Here is a 23,282-nt window from a genome sequence, read left to right as displayed (position 1 = left end):
ACTAGGATACCAACAACAGGAGTCACAGAGTCATGGGGTACAAGTTTGAATGTTGCAGCCTATAATTTTTGTCACACTCCGCCTCCTTTCCATGCTTCCTTATTTTCACTGGCTTTTCTCTGTTTGATTAAGGAGGATAATAAGGAACTTCCTCAGCTTTACGCATAGAAAAACGATGGGGTCGTGTAAACGCTGCTGGAATGTTGGAATTATAGTCGGGTTAAAACGACATGAAGCACGGCGCAGTTGCATAAGCGGCTGCGCTCGTTGTGGACTGAGAAATCGTCTGGAAACGAGATGGGACCATCACGAACTGCTGCAATAGACGTTGATAGCAATGGTCCTTACTCGATCCTAACCGCTACACTCCATCGCGCCGCTTCAAGCGTTTACACAACTGCATTGTGTTTCATGTTGTATTGACTCTATTATATTTCGGATAATCATCGTCATCTTCCAAATCAACATTATAATCAGACCGAATCGTTCGGAGTTGGATTGTCCAATGCAAACCTAACATCGAAACGCTTCAGTGGTTACTGCTCTCTATGTTTATGCCTGACCATTTCGCTTACCCCGTAAGAACGCGTTTTTTCTGGAAAAACCAAATGGAATGTTGTTCCTGTTGTATTTCACCCCTTTAGTTTTTCTCACATGAAACCACATTGTTGGTTTGTTCTTTTATCGGAACGTATTTGTCAGCATAACGACACACTACGCGGCAAGAAGCATTACAGGGACAATAAAATGAATTAAATGAGATACTCATTATTTCAAAGAAAGAGGACAAAACCTTACAGAAAGCCAAAAGTCAACTTTGTTTAAAGAGAAAAGCTGGGTTAATCTCATGGACGCTTCACCACTGTAAAAATATTTGGTGTGTATAGGTGAAACACAGTTATTATAGTCAAGACAAAATATCAGAGGGAATATTTATTGATAAAATCAAAAGCCTATGAGATATTACTGTGGTACAATCGATGAGAACGGCGAAATTGGCTAATCAAATACATCAACTAACAGTCGTTGATCCATATCAATGGATCAGTTCGCTACAGATGGAAACAGTAACTGTACTCGTACTGCTAATTGACTGGATATACAAATCACTAACAGGAGAATTACACGGCGAATTAATATCACCACTAGAAACTAATCAAATAATTAAAAAAAACCGAAAAACTGAGTCAACGAAGACAAAAGTTAACATATATAACATGAATTAGACAAAATATCAGAGGGAATATTTATTGATAAAATCGTTCGCAAAAAAAAGAAAAAAAAGGCACGCTTCATTCATAGTGAAAATTGGCACATCAAAGTATTCACAAATTGCAGTTCGAGCTTAACTAAAACTCTTGTAACAAGTCCTTTAGAAATTTGTTTCAAAAGATTGTATACGAGCGAAGAAGCTGGTCCAGGTGTAGGAATCCTTACTTCATTGTCCCATATCAATTAGACTTATTGCCTGAAAAAGATGTGCTATTGATATAATTAGTATCAAACGTGTACGGATTTGTCTGACACAGGTGATTTCTGAAAGAAATGTATTCAATCTAGCAGCAAGTGTTTCTTTTTTTTTAACGAAGGTGCATCAATGGCATGGGCAGCGGTAGGAAGTTTACACCAAACTAATGAAAGTTAACGCAAAGGAAGCAAAGTCGAACGTAGTTTCCACAAAAAATAAGAGTCTCCATTAAGTGCCGGTGGTTTAGATTCACAAAAATATGGTAAGTAAGGAGGAAGAGCTTTCGGGAGATTTCTTCCAAAAGGTAGAACAAATACCGTAAATATTGTTTGACATACTGTATGATGAAAGACATACTGTAAATATTGTATGACATTTGTAATCATCACATTAACCCAAGTTAGCAGTTGCTATAACACAGAAACGTAGAAAGAGAATATTTTAGACGCAACAACGTATTGGAAAACCCTACTGCAACAGGTTGAACCAACTTCGTTGTACTATATTTTACAACGTTCTCTAAAGTTAAGGAGAGATCTCTGCGACAGATGAGGTATAACGGATTACGACAAGCTGAGGTCATGCGCAATTCTAATTCACTTCTTCAAATACAGGGCAGGTATAGTGTAGCGGCTAGATGTTTCGCTGCCTGCACGATCGATCAGAGGTTCGAATCCAATCTAGTGCTCACCAAGCCTTTTATCCCTCTTGGGTCGATGAATTGGTGACAGACTTGTCTGGGAGGGTAAAAACACTGACTTGATACATCGGCTATTCCCCGCAAGTCATTGTATAGGCCAGTTACACGTTTGTAAGCCTCAAACGATTCTGAATTGAAGTGAACGTGGGGGCGCATCTCAAACAAATTGATTAACGCCAAACGATTTATCCTTTATCCTCAAATACCTGGTCTTGTGAAGTGACTAAAATTAGCTACTATTTCTAGCACTTCTACGGCTGAGAGGATTTGTGAGTTCTCCATATTCTTCAGATTAACACAAGGAACATCTCTGTTCCCCGTTGGCCAAAACGACTCGAAACGGTGCAGTGAAAACAGCGATTGTGATGAAGGTGGGGCCCTCGGTAGTTCCACTCATGTTTGCAGTCCGAGTCGCTCGCACCGTTTGTAGTGCAGCCACATACGGAACGCCGCTGAGACTTTACAGTTTTTTGAGCATATATCTAACATCTATCGAGCACATTCCTTGCTCTCCAGAATGCTACTCCCATGTCTGTTTGATCTCAATAGGAACTAAATTTCAGAAAGCTCCACCTCACAAAAGAACTATAATGCGCCGACATTGATAAACAGGCATATAGTTGGGTTATAACGACATGAGGCACGTACAGATGCGCAAGCGGCTGCGCTCGAAGTAGTGCAGTGGAGCGCAGCGGTTGGAATCGAGATGAGAGCACGGGGAACTGCAGAGGTCTTGGTGGTAGCGAGGACCCTTACACGATCTTAACCGCTACGGTCCACCGCGCCGCTTCAAGCGCAGCCGCTAGCGCAACTGTCCGTGCTTCATGTCGTTTTAACCCAACTATGAATATGTATAAAAGCCACACTAGCCGTACACTGTTGTACGGAAATGCCCTGCTAACCTCGTGATACGAGAACAGCATGGTTTAACAGAAAGTCTTCTCACGAAATCATGTGAGTTAATTAATCCGCTTGGGATGCGCTGCTGCGTTCACTTCTATTCAGAATCGTTTGAGGTTTACGAACGCATAACTAGCCTACACAATGACTTGCGAAGGCTAGTCAATGTATCAAGTCAGTATGATTTACAGGTAACAACTACAAATTTGCATTGACACCTATGAATGATATTAAAGCAAGCATTAGCAACCTGCCTTTAAGTTAATATGTTATCCAATACGTTGCGAATCAGCACTGTTAAGTAAGACTGAAACTGTGGTTTGATATCATAAATCATAGGAACAAATACCTCAGATGATCTAATATGCGTTGTAAATGAGGTACGAGTAAAAAAACCATTACCAGCTTTACGTTCTCGCGTAACCTAAGTTTTAAATAGGAGGAGCTTGAGTAGATTAAAATACGAAGGAAACATGCGTTTGGAACAGTTATGAACAACATACCTTTGCTCTGAAAAGATTCTAAAATAGCAGGCAAATGCTGCTATTTAACATTTCCTGCAAGTTCCAGATACCAGGGAACATGTTTAATGGAGTGGAGCAGAAACTACAAAACCCACAGCTCGGTATTTCCGGGGCAATGCCTTCTATTTCCTGTACTAATGGCTCCAACTGCTCTCGTAATTTAAGAAGCATTCCAGTATTGGCGCTTGGTAATGCCACGATAAATGCTGTTAGTGGAGGGACATTCAGGATGACAAGCTGGCTAGTTTCATAAAAAAATGCCGAGGCACGATGAGCTCCTGAAAAATGATCCAGAGATAGATTAACGTAAATATTCTTACACATAGCACTGTTGGCAAAAACTCTCCTAGTTATTAGTAGCAGGATGATGACATCAAAGTTACCCTTCAAAATTAGAATAAAATTAACACCACACGTGTAGAAAAGGATGGTAGCAATAAGAGGATGAGCTTTAAAGGCAGCGTATCACGAACTTAACGGCTTTCTCAATCCCTTATGGACATTTCACGGTCCACCGTGTCGGTTATGAGTATGAGTGTGAACATGTTTAATCAATCCTAATCATACTAAAAAAAAAACAGCGTGCGAAACGGCCTTAAATCCTACGATGTACGTAAGAACGGACCGCCTCTGTACCTGTGCCGTCACGAGCGGCGACAATCAATGGGGTCTCCTCGGCAACATTATTCAAACAAAACCAATGAATCGGGAACCGAAGCGTACAAAGATGGGCCGTTCTAACGAATCTCGATGGAATTAAGGCGGTTCACACGCCGTTTTCGTGACGATTAGGGTGAATTGAGCGCGGCCCCATCTATACTTGTAAACTACAACCCGAACTTTGTATGCAGATATCTATCCTATAGGGATCCCAACATCGTCAATTCGTGTTATGCAGCCTTTAATGAACCTTAAATGTCATTGTTGAACGATACTCATGAAATGAAGCAGCGCAGAATATGTTCATGTTTCTCACGGCATTTTAGTGCGTAGAGAAAGCAGAATGATCTTGAACGTATTTAAAAACATAAGTAGAGAATCAATGAGAGAAATCTTTTTTCTACTCACGCAGCATTGCACATGTTGTGCCACCCAACTATTTCCAGATTCCTCGTTCAGTGGAATGTCCCAAGCATTCTTTGTTCTTAATTTTGATAGTAATCCAAGGCTTTCAGAAGAAACCACTTTTATCTCACAGAATGGGAACTTCTAGTTTACAACTGGGAGATTAAGTCCACCCGACCCTTCATTTAATGAAATAATCCATTTTGATTAAATGACACTACAATCGGTCAGCATCTCTTGTAGTAAGACACAGATTTCACAGATACAAGAAAAAACGAATTGATATGAACAAATCTAAGAAGACTTCATACCCATGACAAGTTTTCCAGTCTGGTCTTGGGTGGCTTGTAGACTTGATATCAAAGAAGCTCTTGACCGTAGCTCTTCACCTCCAACAGGCAACTGTTAAACACAAGAAAAGAATAAATAAGACACCAAAACTTTGGAATAACCACAAAAAAATATCAAAGTCCTGAAAATTCTTATAGGCACACATTACCGATCACTGAAAGAAGATACCACTAACCTATGCTCAAGACTATGACACCATCTCGATCAGTGAGAAAAATTGAGCTCGTTCCAGGAATACTGTCTAGAATTCGCCGCAGCGATTTCGTGATATCCATGTCGAGAAGATCGCCTGGAAATTTTAGCTCGATTCAACTCTTTCGTGTTTCGAGCAACGTAAAAGCTCAATGAACTCTCCCGTTCATGTTTGCGGTTTACATTGAAGTTAAGGCGATAGATTAAATAAAAGGAATTTGAGAAGAATCACCTATCAGTACACGTCTGTAAGTGTTTCGACAAACTGGAAATGTGACAAGCCTTTTTCCTACGTTCAGAGTGAAAACCATGACTGCGACATTCGAGATTGAGGCATTTGTCATTTGATATGATAATGTGCAAAGTACTGTACGAAAATAACTGTATTCGAGCCGAACGGTAAGCAACTGAGTTCAGGAAGACAGCCGACCTGGCCATATTTCTTCACGGAGTTGCCTAGGGAAAATTTTGATGCTCTTTCTGTCCTACGCGAAACGGGAAACCACTGGACGACTCTAGGATGCAATCAGAAAAAATGGAAAAAATACTAGCGCCTGCTCGGCCAGTCCGAATATCAAGGTGATGAAGATGAAGGCGCCAATAAGGCAGTCCGCAAACTTCAGAGCCGCTCGGGCGCGCGGTTTTGGTGGTTAATGAGCGTATTGTTGTGATAGTCAATAGCTACCAAAACCGCAGAGCCGCCGAACCACGCGCCCGGGCGGCTCTGAACTCTGCGGCAGCCTAATGCTTGACCCTATCAAATGCGAGACTTTCCTTTTCTGTTTTCGTGTTTCCTTGCTAATCAGCCACTACATTTGAAACCAGTTCTTTGGAACATTCGGAATCTGCTTCTATTATGAACTAATCCTTTCCTTTATTCATTTATATTTTCAGCAATCTTTGAAGGAGAGAAATTCCAAATTAAATAGGTGATTTCCCAAAGATTTCACACAAAAAGCACATTACCATCAAACGGCGAAAATCTCCACTGTGCCACATCATATAGAGACCACCGGAACTCAAGCATTCTTTTTTCCGAGCTATTAAAAATCTTAGAGAAATAACTTCAGTATGGCCCTAATCTAATGATTTCCTCGGCTCAACTAAAGATGCTGTGGTGCTGAAGCGTCAACAGATGATTCCACAAATTTTGCTGGTATTAGTTCCAAGCATGTCCATCGTAAATGAGGTCAAAACGACCTGAAGAATGGTGGAGTTGCGTAAGCGAGTACACTTACAGCGGCACAGTGGGACTACCAGCTGCGATCGAGGTGAGACCGTGGCTAGCTCCCGTCGGGGTGAACGATGAGCTGATTTAATGAGGGTCCCATCTCAACTGCAATCTCCAGCTCGATCTTCCCTCACTAGGCTTCAGGTCCTTCTGGCAAGACTATAGGATAATATTTCAAGTCTCTTAACTATTTAGCATTTCCCAATACTAATTCACAATATATGAGTAACATCTTGTAATGTCATAACTTTTGTGACATTTACTCGTATGTGTTTCATTTCGGTGGAATATGTAGCAGAACTCCTAACCTCTATGCATGATGTATTAACCAACATATTTTTCATTCCCCAGAATGGCAAAGCCGGGAAAATCCTAGTTTTGGAGCTTTCTCGGGCACTATTCTACTCAAAAATTCTCTCGAAACATGTTCGTCAAAGTATGTTTTATTTGTCGAAACCCATTCTTCGAAATAAGTTGATGTTTCTATTCATTCTAGTGGAGAGACTTCGTTCAATATACAACATAACAAGTAATAAGCGTGGTTGTAATTGCTGTTCCTTATCGCAACTAATGGAACTGTTCCCCAGGTCCAGATTCTCCGTTACCATAAATACGTTATGACTCCACTGCAGATATTCGAATAACAGGGAATAGTATTATTCTTATTCTAGTACAATGCTGATGGAAGGAACGAGTGAGTGAACAACTTATGACTAGCAATCTTCAAACTAACATGTAATTCTTCCTGAGTTGGCGTACAGTAATTCATTATCTTAGGTACGGTCTCGCTAATTACGAAGAAACAACATATAAGCACATAAACCAAGGCGAAATCCATTTACTCCTCTCCAAAAAAGAATAACCTCACCCAGAATTTTCGTTCATCAAGCAATGAGTTGACAATTATGAACGTATGTAATCAATCATCAGTCATCGAAGAGAACCATCATAACAGGGAATAATTAACAATCAATTGGAATCGCGCGTAACACAGCTAAGTTGGTGAATAGATGGAAATATGCACATACCAATTGAAACAAAGCAAATATATGTATCAAAATATCTATTTACAGTTGTCGATAGCAACGACAATGAGAAGGGAAGAAATCGGGGGAATCGTATAAAGTAGAGGGGAAAAGTTTAAACTTTGGTCACTAACCCACGCAAACCCAGCTTATCATAAACCGTAACTAGCGCAACGAAACCAGCAGCTATGACAACCAAGGAGATGAATTTCACAATTATGAGAAACAGAATTATGGGTCAATCGGTTTGTTCTTCTTGAGTTCACTATAAGTTAGGGGTCTGCTTTATTTACAGTGGATTAAAAAGTAGGGTGTTTCAGGGGTGAAACCGAAAGTTTGGTACAGTCTACGGAGATCAGCAGAATATGTGACAGGAAGTATCAACTAAAAGAAAGGTTCTGAAAGAACATGACAGATCTTAATAGAATCTCCATCGAAAACAACACTATTATGATATGCAAACGTTGGTGTATGCATGAAGAGAACACGAAAGAATAAAAATCACAGGATTCAATTCCAAATCTAGGACGATTCCGTTCGTCAGTTATCGAATAGATGGTCCTGGAAAATGAGGCGCACGTAAGGCTTCTCAGTGGCGAGAAGGGTCGTACAGAAGGGGCATACAGGATGGAAACTGTTGGTGCCGTGAGGAAGTGGTATCCGAGACCAAAATCTGCAACATCCTGCACAATTATATCCAAAGATTGGCTTTGAAAAAATGTCAAGAAAGCAGAAGAAAAAGAAAGTGTCCAGAGAGCAGTGTCTAAGTTCTAGAACAAAAATTGTCTTCATGTAGTGATGAAAGTTCGATCAGGATGACTTCCTTACCTGACTGTATTAAGACTGGCTACATGACCGCATGGGTTGAAAGCATAATCAAGATTTCCAGAATCCAAATGGAAGGATGATTCCATTCCCATTGTAAGCTGCAATATATAGTTTAACAGGAACACATACATTCATATACGCAATAGTCGGTGACGGTGCTCTGATCCCCTTCACTTTTGAACGCTTGGCGAAGGGATCCTCATCACTTGAGCACCACCCCATGAGCCAGACCCCATCAAATTGGCAAGGTTCAGCTCCTTCCTATCGCACATGTGCACTTCTGTCTGTGTTTCTATCCAAGTTTTTACATGAGGTTTCTACTCGGAACCTCTATTGGGCTGGCTTTCCAGCCTATTCGCTGTCTTCACAGGCCTAAATAGAGATTGACTGGAAAATCTTAGGTTTGTTCCTTCAGCTGTTACACTGAGGCTCACTGCACTGCTCTCGGTTTCGATAAAAGGATAAAATTTCTAGCGTTAATCAATCCGGTTGGGATGCGCCCCCACGTTCACTTCAATTGAGAATCGTTTGAGGTTTACGAACGTGTAACTGACCTATACAATGACTTGCGGTGGCTAGCCGATGTGTCAAGTCAGTGTTTTTATCCTCCCAGACAAGTCTGGTACCAATTTATCTACCCGAAGAGATGAAAGTCTTGGTGAGCACTAGGGCGGATTCGAATCTCCGATCGATCGGGCGGGAAGCGGAACCTCTAACCGCTACACCACACCCACCCACTCGGTTTCGGTAATCGTTCAAAATAGTGAAAACAGAAGTCATATATTGAAACTACTTTCAAGTAAAGTTACATAGGATGTTCGGCCCCTGGTGGCACGCACCTATCGTTACCAAGTGTACTAACGAATGGGTGCATTGATCATTAGCGACGATATAACATTTAATCTACGCACGCAATGTCAGGCAGTTACAGCTCGCAGATGGGTACAATTGGCAAGAACTTATCGACATGTAATCATTCTTGTTATTCACTGGAGGTTTTTTTTTTCGAGAATGCAAAGCGTCTCCAAAGTCTTGGAGGATTTCCACGGTTTGCTTTTTCACTACCTCGAATGATTGTCGAAACACTGACACAGGATAATGTGCGAATAACGACGTGAGACTGCTCTAGTCATTCTCTACCCAGGCCTCTGAAGGCAGCGAAAAAGTCGGAAAGTCAATCTAATAAAGATTCCATATAGGATATCCTAACCTCTTGCCTTGTAGTATCAAATACTAGTTGGTGATCACTTTGAAGAAGATTGCATACTTTTCTCAGTGTTCACGATACTTTCGGAAAAAACAAAAGAAAAAAGAATAATAAAACAAATACTAGTAAAGAATGAGTAAGAAATGGGCCAATGATATACACATATGCTAGTTCATACCTGAATAACTCTTTCACTTTCCGCCAAACATATCGGACACTTATATGACTGTTGGCCATTGGACAACGCGTGATGACCCCATTCATGCTTTCCTTGTACATGACCACAACGAAGGTATACCTTAAGGCACCTTACTCTGACTAAGAATTTCCTCAGTTCATCTAAGAAGCAAACGAAAAGATGAGAAAAATGAAGACCACATGAAAAATATGAAGGAAATACAAAAAAAGGCTTACGTAAGGCTGTCTGCTTCCTCCACCTTTAGAACTCTTTTTCTTAGGAATAATAAGGGTGTTTAGGTTCACTGGGCATTGAGGTTTTCCCGCATTTAGTCTATCCAGTGCCATTTCTAATTCCTGAGCGGTGGGCGACTTTCGCAATCCGTCCGCCGTCCTCCAAAGCAATGTCGCGCCACATAGATCAATTAGAGTGCCATCCTTAAAAACGAGTAAAGAGAAAAGTAAGAGGCAGCGAGAGGGAGTAAAGCATTTGAGTCTAACAGCTCAACTACCTGTAACATATTTGTCTCCTCTGGTACTAGTGCACCTCTGGCATTGCTACTTCGTGTTTCACGCAAAGTATAGATATCACCATCAACAGAAACTTCCCGCCATACGTACATGGGAGGAACGTCATCTTCCGACAGCTCCTATAAAAAGTATGCAGAGCGCTAAACTGAGCATTAAACGTAAATGACACCTTCTAGTACAACCTCAGATATGTGCAAGAAAGAGGGTTTCTAATCGAGAGCACGAGTGGACTTGAAATCATACAAAGAACAAAGCAAGGGAAAACCGTACACGATTCCTCAATGAAGCACGAAAACAAACACTTTTCCTAATGGATGTTTAGAATAGGTCTCAATGAGTATGGATGTTTCATGGAGTACATCTACAAAAAACAATTTCCTTCTTTTTGTAACAATATGAGAAATAACAATACCGATTAGATAGCTGAAGAAGAAAAAAAGGCTGGGGGAAAACGCAAGCACTTGTTGTTGGAAACTCTTAAAAGGTGTTATTTTCAAAAACAAAACAAGACATCGTGATGAACAATCAGAGAGGGACTGTTTAGAGGAAAGTCTGACTAGTATTATTTACACGACAAAAGAATGTAGTCGAGAAATCTCATGAATTATAAGGGGTGAAATCAATTACTCATGATCCCAACCTCAGTGTTCCTATTCGGATGTAGAATCAAAATCCCATTTGTCGTCAGACCATCCATCTCCCCGTTTCGTTTCATCCATTTTGTCGCTTTTTCCTTAGCAAAGATATTCATCATGCGGAGTAATCAAATAAATCTGAAGCAAACACGCTCACCCCAAGGAAAATGTTCTTCACAGAATCAAATCCAGCAGCATAAAGGAACGCTTTATCATAGTTCTCACGATCGATAATGATTCGGCAAGCGTATCGACTTATGGTTGATGAAATCATCTTATGCGGATCGCTTCCAGCCCTTGTTTTAGGCTGGCCGGGGCCACCTGAACAGAATTCTATTAATTAGTTCGGCTTGACTTATTAATTCATGTCAGTAGCATGAGGGACACTACTTGGACTAAACAACTCAATTCATTAACTTATGACAACATAAAGGTCATTGTTTGTATTGATGAAAAATTTAAGTCACAGCTTGTTGTTAAATGTGATTCAATTTGTTTCATGGAAAGCAAGCGGCAGAAACGATGTGCCCTGGCGAAGCTGTGGATCAACTGCAGCAATGGTTCTAGATCTATGGAGTTGCTTTGTTATTTAACAATAATACCCAGAGAACGAAGCGCAGTTGTCGTTACTACAAAATTACAGCAACGACCAAAATCCTTTACATATTCACATTTACATTCATACTGACAATGTCTTATCCGAAACTGCAGCTTTGCACTGCTGCATATACCCCAAATAGTAACTAATTAACTATTTCACCTTGTTACATCATTGAAGTGAAGAATCCATCTAGATTTCGAGATATTATAGAGAAGAAAATAAGTCAGGAGCAGTATTGCGATACGCAGTTATGCAATAGGAATATGCTAGTTGTTTCCGTCGTTGTCTACGTAAAGTGCACATACTATCCTAGATACGGTAAGGTCAAAACGACATGTTGCAGTTGCGTAGGCGGCTCGAAGAGGCACGGTGTGGCACAGTTAGGATCGCAGCTAACACCATCCATCGCTGCATTTCGAGAGGGCCATACGTCGATTCCAGCCGTCGTCTCCACCGCTTCCTTTCGAGCACTGCCGCTTACACAACTGCACTGCATTTCATCTCGTTTTGACCCTACTGTAGACAGTATTTGAAGGTATCACGAAACTGACGAAGTGCTGAAATCTCATGGAAAATATAGAGTTCGCTGTGTAGATTACCAGTATGAGCGTACGTCCAGTTTTCCGTAATCGTCCTTTAAAAAAACGGCGTTCGTTTCTACTAGTTAAGTTAGGAAAAATGTAATTAGGTTGGGGGGGGGGGAACATTAAGCGGCCCCTTATTTTTGTACGCTCTATCTTACTTCTCTTAATAGCTTAGGCTTACATGTCATACATCCTCTAAGACTAATGCTTAGGTCTTGGGGCCCCGACCGCTTTAGTTAGCTACATCCAGAAATAAGGGCTCCAGATACACTTTACCCGATAAACTGGAATACCCTTGTGTACGCGTCGCATCTACGTGCGGACGGTCGGAGCTCAACGAGCTCTCTTTTCATCGTCCTATTCAAGTATAACCAATGAACAGACTGCTAAGTGGACCAGGGCATGTAGAAAGGGTGCCTCCTGAGAACAAACGCCATTTCCACGGCGTCAAAGAGTTGCTGGAACCACGTTTAGTCATTCGTAAAAACAGCACAGAACAGGTAAGATTTTTTAAAAGAAGGATTGGCTAAAACTGCAATCGAGAAAAAAGAAATCATTTCATTTTAACAAGTAACCAAGCAAGTATTCCAATTGTTGCCATTAAATCACGTCCTGTTTCCAGCTATACCACATTAGTGTAAACGTAAAAAAAAAAACCTTGCTAATCCACTTAACCGCTGACTCGAAATTAGTTCAACAGACCCCACACTTCGAACAGGGAGGCTTTTTTTAATGATGGGAGAATGGAAACATCCATTCTGTAAACGTTAGAGGAATTATTTCTAACAAGAGACACAATTACCATAGGGCCGCTACAAAATCATCGAGAATACAATGCCAAGGGAATGATACACAAAAATTCCTAATGCTGGAAAAAGATGAAAAGAAGGACCTGATGATGAAGCGAGTTGTGAGCCTGATGCCAGCCATGTGTCGACAATTGTAAAATCTATTTGCTCTTCAGAAGAACGACCAATCTAGAAAATTTAGTATCCCACTTGAAAATTCTTGAGTCCATGTATCAAATCCTCGAATTAAGAAGCAAACAAACCTGAAACATGTCCTTAAACGGGTCAGCTACGTATTCAACCAAAACAGTCTGGTTCTTTCCATAAGAATATGAGACGACATGGCGGTTTTTGTCCAAAACTGCCTGAATTAAGAAAATTTGAACGAACAAATCAAGCAAAGTAATCGATAATCATCGAATCAGCAACTTAGGGAGCATAGGGGAAGTAAGCGATAAGAAATATAACTCACTGGTGCATCTTTCGCAGCAACGTTTACTTGTGACACTGATCCTTTCTTGATTCCATTACCATTTTTTCGCCGCATCAACGTCATTTTCGTACGGTGACGTTTGAGCGGCACCGTTGCTCGACTATCCTGACTGCCATTATACCTAAAAGGAGAGATTTCAACTCTTTACTACCGAAATAAGGAGCTCTGTTACACATTTAGCTGTTTTGCGCTGTGTTCATTACTGAAGCTCATCAGCACCTCACTTATAGTTGCAGAGCTAGGTTCAATTAATACGTTCACCGAACATGTGACTGGGGCAAAGTTTTATTTCCAGGTTTAGGAGCTAATCTATTCTCGCTGAAGGTGTAAGGTAAAATATATGTGATAATATTGAGCTTTGATAACCATGCAAACGGCGCATGGCCGCCGTTAATCTTCTAGGATTAGACGTGAATCTACTTCTAACTATTAGAAACACTGATGTTCGTTTACCAAGGAAAAACTCGCAATCCAAACGATTATTTGGAGTCCTAGAGTATTTAAGTACACATGGTCGTTAAAATTACTTACTGTCCTGTTCCTCGACGACAGTTGACGAAATCTTTAAATCTGCTATCCGAAAGCGGTGAAAAATGACATACTTTAAAAAAGGGTAAAGAAACAAAATTCGGAAAAGCAGTTACCGAAGCACAATTGGAAAATCATAGAGTAGCGCTATAAATAATATTAAAGAAGAAAGAACTGGGATGACAAGAAGTGCTCGAATTGTCAATTTAGTTCAAGTTATACGATTTTGAGATTTAGTATGCTCTTAGTATTAGGTTCGAAACCAACGCTTAAAACTACTCTATCGAAAAAATATAACAGCAAAAAATTAGCAGCTATCACAAAAAGAACATGAATAATAGAGAAAAGAGATATAAATAAATCGTTCTCGAACCAATACTAAATATTATCTTTGATCCATATACGTAGACAGGAAAACCAGAGCTTAGATGCAAAGCTTATGCATAAAGGATAAAAGATAAAAGTAATCAGATTGTTAGAAATCTAAGACAAAACGGCAGTATTAAAACAAAGACTCACCCAAGTAAAATGAGTTCGCCGTATTTCCCGTCGTCATCGTCGAAATTACTACTAGGAATCAATATCTCAGACTTATCATTGACATCTATGTGAGCGTTCTCTATATCTCTTGAATCTATTGAGACGCCATCATGTTCATCAACACTCATCTAAAAGGAGTACAGATAATCAAGGATTTTCATGTGACAGAAGTTGAGCGAACGTCAGAATACGAATAAAAATCAGTTGTAGTACTCATCAAGCAATATGGATTCCAGAATATGTATTGGAAACAGAAACTCGTGACATTGTTTAAATGATGGGAAAGATGGAATTGTTCTAAAAAAACTACTGAGTTCGTGCGTACACTTTGTTGTTTGATTTTTCACGTCTGTCACTTTTCGTTGTGTGAGATTTACGTTTATGTTATTACATCACATGCAGTCGATGTTACTGCGTTCTTTGAATATTGCAAAGTACAAGTCACGACAGCATTAACCCGATTAATAATAATCTCTCTATGTATCAATCCTCTGACGAATTTAGCGCATGAGGTAGCGCGTGATCGTTATTTATTATTGTAGATTTTACAGCTGTAGTGACCATTCAAGGCGTTAATGAAAAAACATAGTGCATAGAAAAGTCATATTTTACCGCGGAACAAACCGGCAAGTCACACGTTCGCTATTGACCAAAAATGCCGGATACATACAAAGGTAGGTTATGCGGTCATCAACATGTTCCTTTTTGTGTTCCAGATGTTCTTTTTTTTCTCTGGGATAGCGATGTCCCAATTTTCTTCCATTGAAATGCACGGAGAACAAAAAATCCTGTGAAATGTTTGATGTTGGAAGATGGAGTGCCGGCTCTACAGCTTCCGCATTGAAGTATCACAGGCCTAGCACGTCACCAGGGAAACGGAATGGATTGATATAGATAGCCATGAAATGAAAAAAAAATTTGTCTTCAAGACCGTGCAGAGCTACTGTTCAATAAGACTCCGTAGACTTTGAAAGGTCTTGCTCTATGAGTTTCGGGAGAAACGATACAAATGATATAAAACAAAAACTTTGCACTAAAAAGAATTGAGACGATCAAGAACTCGCAACTATGCCCGTGAACTTTATAACTACTGTTGCGTGAAAAATACGCGGCACACGCTACACATTTGATTAGACGGCAGAAGTTGAAACGAGGAGAGCAGGGGGATTACGGCCGCGGTTACTAGGAGTGCTTGCTTTGCCTCTATGCTTGAAAATCAGAGACTAGAGAATGAAGAGAAAACCCGCAGAAAACCTAAACACTTAGTTGGACAAATATAATGAAGAGGCGATGTTCAGCGCTGATGACTACAGGGAACGGGGATTAGATATCAAAGAAAATTGGAGATTTCGGACTAGATGACTAAGGTGTTACTCCAGAAAAATGACCACAGATGGCCGAACTAGGGTGTTCATTGGGTGATAGAGGAGGAATTTTCTAGCACTTCTCCAGAATATTTCTTCCGCAGTCCTTTCGCCAGAAAAGTTTAGAATGCGAAAATTCCACAAGTGCACTTAAATTAAAGATAAGCAGCTTAGAACTAATTTGAGACTGATTCTACTGGACTTTAGCTTAACGTTAGGAATACCTTTAGCGCAAGTGTTGTGCAAAAATTGACTGTACTACCAAAAAGTAGCAAAGGAATTTCTTAGTGGGGGGAAAAATATACGCAAAACGTTTGCCTACCTTCAGAAGTGATGTAAGAAGTAGAATTCCCTCTATCAGTGTAGACACGGGAATTCGACAGTTTCGAAATAGAGAATATACTATGGAGTGCCGGTCTAAGCAGCAAATGTGCATATATGAAATAATAACTACGCAATAGAGATCCCTAACATCATTGCACTATTGTTCTACTCGGACATGTGCAGGACAATACTGGGCAATTTCGAAACTAAGACGGCTGTCATGAAACAAAACTCCAGTTGTCAACGTTGACTGATCCCCGTGTGCATCTGGTTCCATCAAAACATGGAGCTCACCGATCTGCTAAAATAATCATTCAGCAAAGCAAAGATAGAACACAAAGTGAGAGGTTGCCCCGAACAATTCATATGGCGGAATGATGCATGGGTGCAACAGCAGCCTAACCGTCTATAGAGAATGCGGTGTGATGAAGCAAAATGAGGAGCAAATACTGAGAAAGGGCTAATTCAGAAGAGGAGAGCATGTTAGATACTGATGGGATCGAGAGATAAGAAAGTGCTGTGGGTCATCAGAAGTTGACTGGCCTGCATTCGTAGTCGCAGCTCAGATCAGAATGAGTTTAGTCCAAGAAGAGTACAGAGATGAGTAGCTGTTAGTCTATGCTTCCAAGTACGTGAGCTACGAACGTTAGGAAATTTTTAGAGTAAGTTAGTTCACCGTCAACCTCTATAATAAGGGGTAGCATCCACTTCAGAGCGCTGCAAATGAGTCGCATATGTAACGCGCTCGTTGCGAACTGGTCTTTAACGAGAGTTACTCTAGCCAGAACCGGCTTTTATTGTATGAAAGTGTATAGAATGACAATATCACCACAGAACATCTAATACGATTTGAAAAAGAAGACGAAAATTCTGAGCAAACAAAAAGCCTGTGAAGTATGATGGGAATTCCGACAATAACATACGCAAAATTCACCCCATTCACCTCAAAGAACCAGAGGGAACGAACGAATACATCGCTCCTCGGATAGACCCAGAGACCTCTGCCAACCATCAATAGGTAGCGAAGAACAGATTGGCAGGCAGACACCTGTCTGCTGCGGATGACCTTACTAGACGTCGGAGGGTCAAGCGCAGTTGGAAAGAAACGCTCTGTTTTCGTACGAGGACAGACGTTTGTCTTGTAATCTGTTTCGTGTTCAAATTCAGCACAGAGGCACAGATTCTGAGATGGTTGTGGATCTTCTCACCTTTTGGACGAAAAACTGCGAACTGAAACTGAATGAAGAAAGATCTGCAAGATTCTTCCCACGCAACAATAAAAGCGCATCGTAATTGTAATTTTGTGGTTTTCAACGTCATTTTCGATGAGATGCACTCATGCAGCAGATTGCATAAATCTGAACAACCCTGAGGGGAAGTTTGGCATTGCTTGACATTTAGATGAATAACGCGAGCTCTGATGGAAAGACTCGCGTATCCGATGATATATTTTTAGGACTCAGTTCTTCTGAAGCAGGATAAAAACTCCTATTGGATCAAATCGGGAATTTGTTCTATAGGTGTAGCATGGAGAAAACTTAAAGGCATCACCCCACGAATCTGAGGTGGTGCAGATTTCAGGTGGAGTATTCGTATACGGGATGGGAGACTACGGAGAGGGAGGTGATTCCGTCCATTTCTTGCTAATTGCCGTAAAAAACGGCCCGAAAGATGCGGCGCACCACAAGACTGGCGCGCTCCAATCGAATCTCTTGTACAAAATGGTGCGCCAAAACGAATGAAGCCGTATCTTTCGGGCCGTTTTTTACGGCAATTAGCAAGAAATGGACGGAATCACCCCCCTCTCCGTAGTCTCCCATCCTGTATACGAATACTCCACCTGAAAACTGCACCACCTCAGATTCATGGGGTGATGCCTTTAAGAGTTAGAATAAGCAAACAGTGATTCATCTAAAGCAAATGCACGTCTCGACTGATTTCATATGGCAGATAAGAAGTGCATTAAGTCTTAGTGAACTTAAACAAAAACGATAACGAATGAGAGCTTCATGGGGAAATGCATAAACAGCTGACACATCAGCTGACAAAAGCTGACTTGCAAATTCATTGCTAAAACGCAGTTGGACGGAAACGCACGTACTTGGAAAACACCTATGGAAAAAGTAAGACAGAAAACACGTTCTCAAAGAAATTGTAGCTGAGGGAACTGATGAACAATAATCAAATATCTGATAACAAAAAAGAAGGAAAAAGGTAAAGCACTAAAAATGCGAATATGGTCGAAGGAAAGAGTAACATTTGTAGTGCAGCTGTTTTCGATCGATACTAAATTATCCTAAAGATAGGCAACCGTACACATTAGCCTTATTGTACAAATGCACCAAATGTCATAAATTATCGACCCAATTAAGCAGCCAGCGGCGCTTATGTTAATCCGGTTGACTGCGATGAATATAGAAAAGTGCTCCGAAGAACGCTACACGACGCTAGGTGAATACAATCACGACACCTTTCTGAATTCTCGGGTTGCCTTCTAGTACAGTTTTCCCCAGTCTTCTTCGTTGACTTGCTCGACTGACAGCATTTGTGCACATCACTTAATGTAATTCTTAAATCTTAAAGACACCACACCGTGCAATTGATGACTTTGGAATCGCTCCACGAAAGTATAAGGTTAGTGGTGTAGATTACAGGTATGAGTTCAATTACCCCTAACTCCCCTGAGAAACGGCGTGGGAAACGAACACGTTGATCGAATTTTCCTACATAGCACCTAAGAATGTGCCACGTATGCGGGCGTAGTAATACACTCCAGCATCGTCGATTTCGTAGTGTGCTGCCTTTAATCCATTGAGGATGTGCAGCAACGTTGCGCAAGAAAGAAAATATCTTATGATTATTGCCATATATTTTTTTTATATTACGTGTGTTTCTACGACAATCTTGTACCATATTTCTCTAAATAAAATTAAGGGAACTAGCCGTAAACACTGATTGCGCTAGAATAAAGCGCGCAATTTCTTTATTTTTTCCATGACGGTGCCGCACCTACAGTATTGTGAATCCTTAAGAGGCAATATGGAGCGGGTGTGGCGCAGTCGGTTAGAGGTTCGTTGTAACCGCACGGTCGAGGGTTGGTGAGTCCGCCCTAGTGCTCACCAAGCCTTTCGTCCCTCCGGGGTCGGCAAATTGGTACCAGACTTGTCTGGGAGGATAAAAACACTGACTTGATCATCGGGGGCCCCCGCAAGTCACTGTATAGGCCAACACGTGTTCAAAAATATCAAAGATTACAAATTCCAGCAAAACGCGTGGCGCATCCCAAGTGGATTGATACGCCAGTGACATTTACTTTTTCTAAGAAGCAGAATTGTGCAGAAATAGTTGAATATCAGAAAGAGGACTTTCAAGAGACTTCTCGAAGGACTTAACTTTGAGCCTAAGCTTGAGTCAACGTGAAAGGGCCTTGTTGGACAACTTCTATCCTCGTACACAGCGAGGGAAATTGCATGCTTTTGTGCCCGACACCTTTTCACTCGAACTCCAACGAAAACACAACGATTATCACACAGTTCTGGCCGGCAAACAACTGCGCGCGCAAATGGAGCGCATGCACGCAATTTCGGTGCAGCCCCTCGGTTCGGCTGCCGCACTTAGTAGCGTGTTTACCTCAAAATTCGAGTGATTATGTGCTTCTCTGGTGCCTTGTGCGTTGGACTGTTGCGACTGCAAAATGAGGTCGAGTTCTTCCTGGAATCGCAGTGCGAGTACACTTTACAGGACCACTAGCATCATCAACAATGTGGGAAAAAGTGGTTGAAATCGCGAATAAAAAGGTTGTTGGCCACAATCGCAGGTGTTGCTACTGTGACGGCATCAGCACGATTTCCGCTGTCGACGCTCAGGCGTACTACTATGGAAACGACTTCGTGTAAGCGCATAATGTGAACGAAGTTTTTTGGTATATTTTACATCACTGTCAGCAGTACAGTATCAGGAAGGATTATGCCGTATAGAAGTAATTGCATTCGTGAAAGCGCTTTGGCAAAATTTGAGAAGAATTTTTTTGAGGATGGTGGTGCGGTTTTGCAAACATTCGGAACACCTGAGTGAATTTTTCACAATAGAATTCAGAAGAGGAGTTACAGGTGCAAAATAGTACGGAGAGCCTTCGCTGTCTATCTTCAACGAGAGTGACTGAAGCTGCAGTGCAGCGGTACGGGACACTAAATTGGCCCAGGAAGAGCGCCACACGATGAGCTGTTTTCGATCTCTGTTGAGATGGATGCGTTCGGTTCGAGACGAATTGGTCAACACTGCTCTGCTATCAATCTCGCCGTTTGGCGACTGTGTCACTTCTGGATAACGTTCTTTAAGCTTTTTCCTTTCCGCAGCTTCGCCTTCATACGAATAAATTTACTTCAAAATGATTGAGAGGTTAAGATTTTTCTGACGGACTACTCGTCTACTCGTTGTCATTTACGGTGTGCAGTTTACGACTTTGATCGGTTCACGATACCAGAGCAATTAGTTCAAAAACAAATGAATCCACCCAGTTTATCCGCAGGTCATAGAAGTGAGAAAATTGCAAAGTTGAAAGCCCTTCCGTCTTCATTTTAGTCACAATCGCAATATTTATGAAATTTGTTAAATCACTGTAATTTTCACTATGTTAAATGCGCTTAGTTATCGTAGTTGTGAAGTTCTTTAAAGGCATCAATCCACAAAACTGAGGTGGTGCAGATTTCAGGTGGAGTATTCGTAGACGGGATGGGAGACTATGGAGAGGGAGATGATTCCGTCCATTTCTTCCTAGTTGCTGTAAAAAACGGCCCGGAAGATGCGGCGCCGCACAAGGCCGGCGCGGTCCAGTCGAACTCCCTGTAGAAAATAGTGGGCCAAAATGCCTGAAGCCGCATCTTCTACGGCAATTAGGAAGAAATGAAAGGAATCACCCTGCTCCACATAATCTACGACCCTGTATACGAATACTCCACTGGAAACCCGTACCACTCCAGATTCGTGGGGTGATGCCTTTAACAGAAAAGTTAACTGACATTACTCATGAATGGAATAAGGCTCTAACTGATTAGCGCTAGATTTGCAGGTGCAAGAGCTATGATTAGGAGCAAAGGTCAGTAACTTCTAAATCCACGGAAACGAATGTGCAAGGCGTGTACAATGTCATTTCGATGAAAAAAGAACATGGGAACAGAAACGTTGGCATTTGCATTACATCTGCATGCGTTCGGTCAACACACTACACTTGTGCGCTGTTGTTTATATAGGATGAGTGTGGCGTAAACAAAAACAACACCGGCGTCCGAGAAGGAATATTTTCATTCGAATTGGTTCAAAAATTCCACCCTGACATAGACATACAACGCTGGGGGTAGACTTCAAATAATTTTGCATAATCGGTTATGCAGTATTATGCGCGTTTAGTTGCCTCCAATATGAGGTACACGTGGATAGATGCACGAGGGAAAATGCCTTTCTGCAACAGCTGCGTAATGAATTTCTTTTTTTGTGCTTTTCTAGCTGAGGATAACGAGAGTTTTTCCGGGCAACGGCTCGTTTTGCATTCAAGTTCTTCCGAATTAATTGAAGAATAGCTGTTGTTGAGGCAACTATACAGTCAACGGTTTTAGAGCCAGCGTACCATGAAACTGACGATGTTGGGAGTCTGCCACAAAAGGACAGAGTGAACTGTGTAGTTCACGAATATGAGCGTAATCGCGCTCAGTTACCACTAGTAATCCAGAAAAAGGCGTGTGAAACTGCTTCGGTTGCACCCGCCTCTCCAGCGATGCAACTTACTACGGATAGCAAAGCGATGGTAGTCCGCGACTCATTCGGGTTTTGCTGGGCGCATCTGCTTTTTGTTTGAGTTACATAAGTTGAATAGCGAACGTTGAACGATGAAGGAATTGCTCGCGTTCTTTCGTGTAATATGTTGCGACGCAGGAGGACTAGCGCAACCAAAGCTACTTCTCAAGTTTTTTGTTCGGGATGGCCAGGCGGAACTGGGCATGATTATGGTCATTATCTCATATCCTTTCCAACACCTATAAACTGGCTCCTCATACTTTACCACCGGTAAAAGTAGGCAAAAAGTAGGCAAACCTCGAAAACTCGTGCACAACTAAACAAACGCATGTGACCAAATATGTGCGGAGAAGAACAACTAACCAACACATTTTAGTTTTCCAGAGCATAATTCAGGGAGTTTAATTTCAGTTTTGTGCCATTTTACTCTAAAATGAAAATTCTGTGAAGTTCGTTGAATAGAAGAGCATTGATTGCGAAATAAAAAAGTGAATTCTCTACATTTTATATCTGTAATAAGGTGAAAGTATGCGCCGGAGTAAAAAAAAGAAAGAGGAAATTAAGTAAATAATAAAAAAGCCAGATTGGAAAACCAACTTAGGGTGCAAGGGAATAAAAGTGTCAAAAGCAATTACAAAAAACGCGAATTTGTGAGAATTTCGAAAAAAAAGTACCACGACAACATGACAAACAAACCATATTATTATGATTAATATTATTATTAATAATAATAATTATTTCTACAGAATACTATGATATTAATAATAATTATTAATAATTATTATTAATACCATAGTATTCTGTAGAATTAACAAAATTATTGAAGTTATCATAAACTCACTTTTAGCGAAAACACAACAAATTATCGTAGGAATGTTGCGTCCATCAACCTTATTTCTGCTTTTTTTTTGCAGATGATTTAACGCTTCCAGCGGGTCACATTCGCAAAAATTACTGAATCCGTGACCTTGACGGTACGTGAAATTGATTCTTCATAGACCCGAGAAACATGTATTAGTATTTTTATGAATATACACTTCAATATACAGTGTCTTAAACTTCGATTCTAAACAATGGAGCGACTTTTTTGCTTGTTCTTCATTTTTTCTTTATTCTCGTTTTTCTCTGGTTAGAAGACAAAAGCCAATCGATTTCTCAAAATAACAAATAAAATGACATAAATGTATGGAACAGTTGTGAATAAGAGTGCTGCATCATCGCAGGGAAATCACTGCGCTGCCGGAATGTGTTTGTTTGCACATTGGATGAGGATCCAGAAAGGGCAAAGTTGTGCATACAATCAGAAGAACAGGTTGTTTTCTTCCGTAGTTTTCCCATGTCGATAGGAAAAGTAGATGAAAATTGAAATACTTTTATGAGAAGAAGCAAGATAAGAAGCAACTGTTCATTGTTCAAATAATCAATAACTAAATATA

The 23,282-nt window shown here is 40.8% G+C and overlaps 1 protein-coding gene across 3 annotated transcripts; it reads right to left on the bottom strand.

Annotated features, from left to right (window-relative positions):
- Positions 1-1,451: 1,451 nt before the first annotated feature.
- RB195_014640 (uncharacterized protein) lies at positions 1,452-16,168 on the bottom strand (the record flags this gene model as incomplete). Of its 3 annotated transcripts, XM_064204997.1 has the most annotated exons (17): positions 1,452-1,468; positions 3,688-3,870; positions 4,969-5,046; positions 5,184-5,297; positions 5,631-5,685; positions 8,081-8,129; positions 8,285-8,382; positions 9,670-9,789; positions 9,906-10,106; positions 10,181-10,318; positions 10,840-10,932; positions 10,992-11,155; positions 12,912-12,996; positions 13,071-13,172; positions 13,280-13,421; positions 14,348-14,496; positions 16,055-16,168. In XM_064204997.1, the coding sequence occupies 17 exons, from the start codon at positions 16,166-16,168 to the stop codon at positions 1,452-1,454; spliced, it is 1,902 nt and encodes a 633-aa protein (XP_064060878.1). The 3 variants fall into 3 exon arrangements, with proteins under 3 accessions (XP_064060878.1, XP_013291376.2, XP_013291375.1); XM_013435921.2 differs by lacking the exons at positions 1,452-1,468; positions 3,688-3,870; positions 4,969-5,046; ... (1 more) ...; positions 5,631-5,685; positions 16,055-16,168 and having other exon boundaries at positions 7,997-8,129; XM_013435922.2 differs by lacking the exons at positions 5,631-5,685; positions 8,081-8,129; positions 8,285-8,382; ... (8 more) ...; positions 14,348-14,496; positions 16,055-16,168 and adding an exon at positions 5,433-5,544.
- Between the last annotated feature and the right edge of the window lie 7,114 nt (positions 16,169-23,282).

This window comes from Necator americanus, chromosome V (assembly GCF_031761385.1).
Source record: "Necator americanus strain Aroian chromosome V, whole genome shotgun sequence".
NCBI classification, from domain to species: Eukaryota; Metazoa; Nematoda; class Chromadorea; order Rhabditida; family Ancylostomatidae; genus Necator; species Necator americanus.
This window is presented reverse-complemented; position numbering and strand designations above follow the sequence as displayed.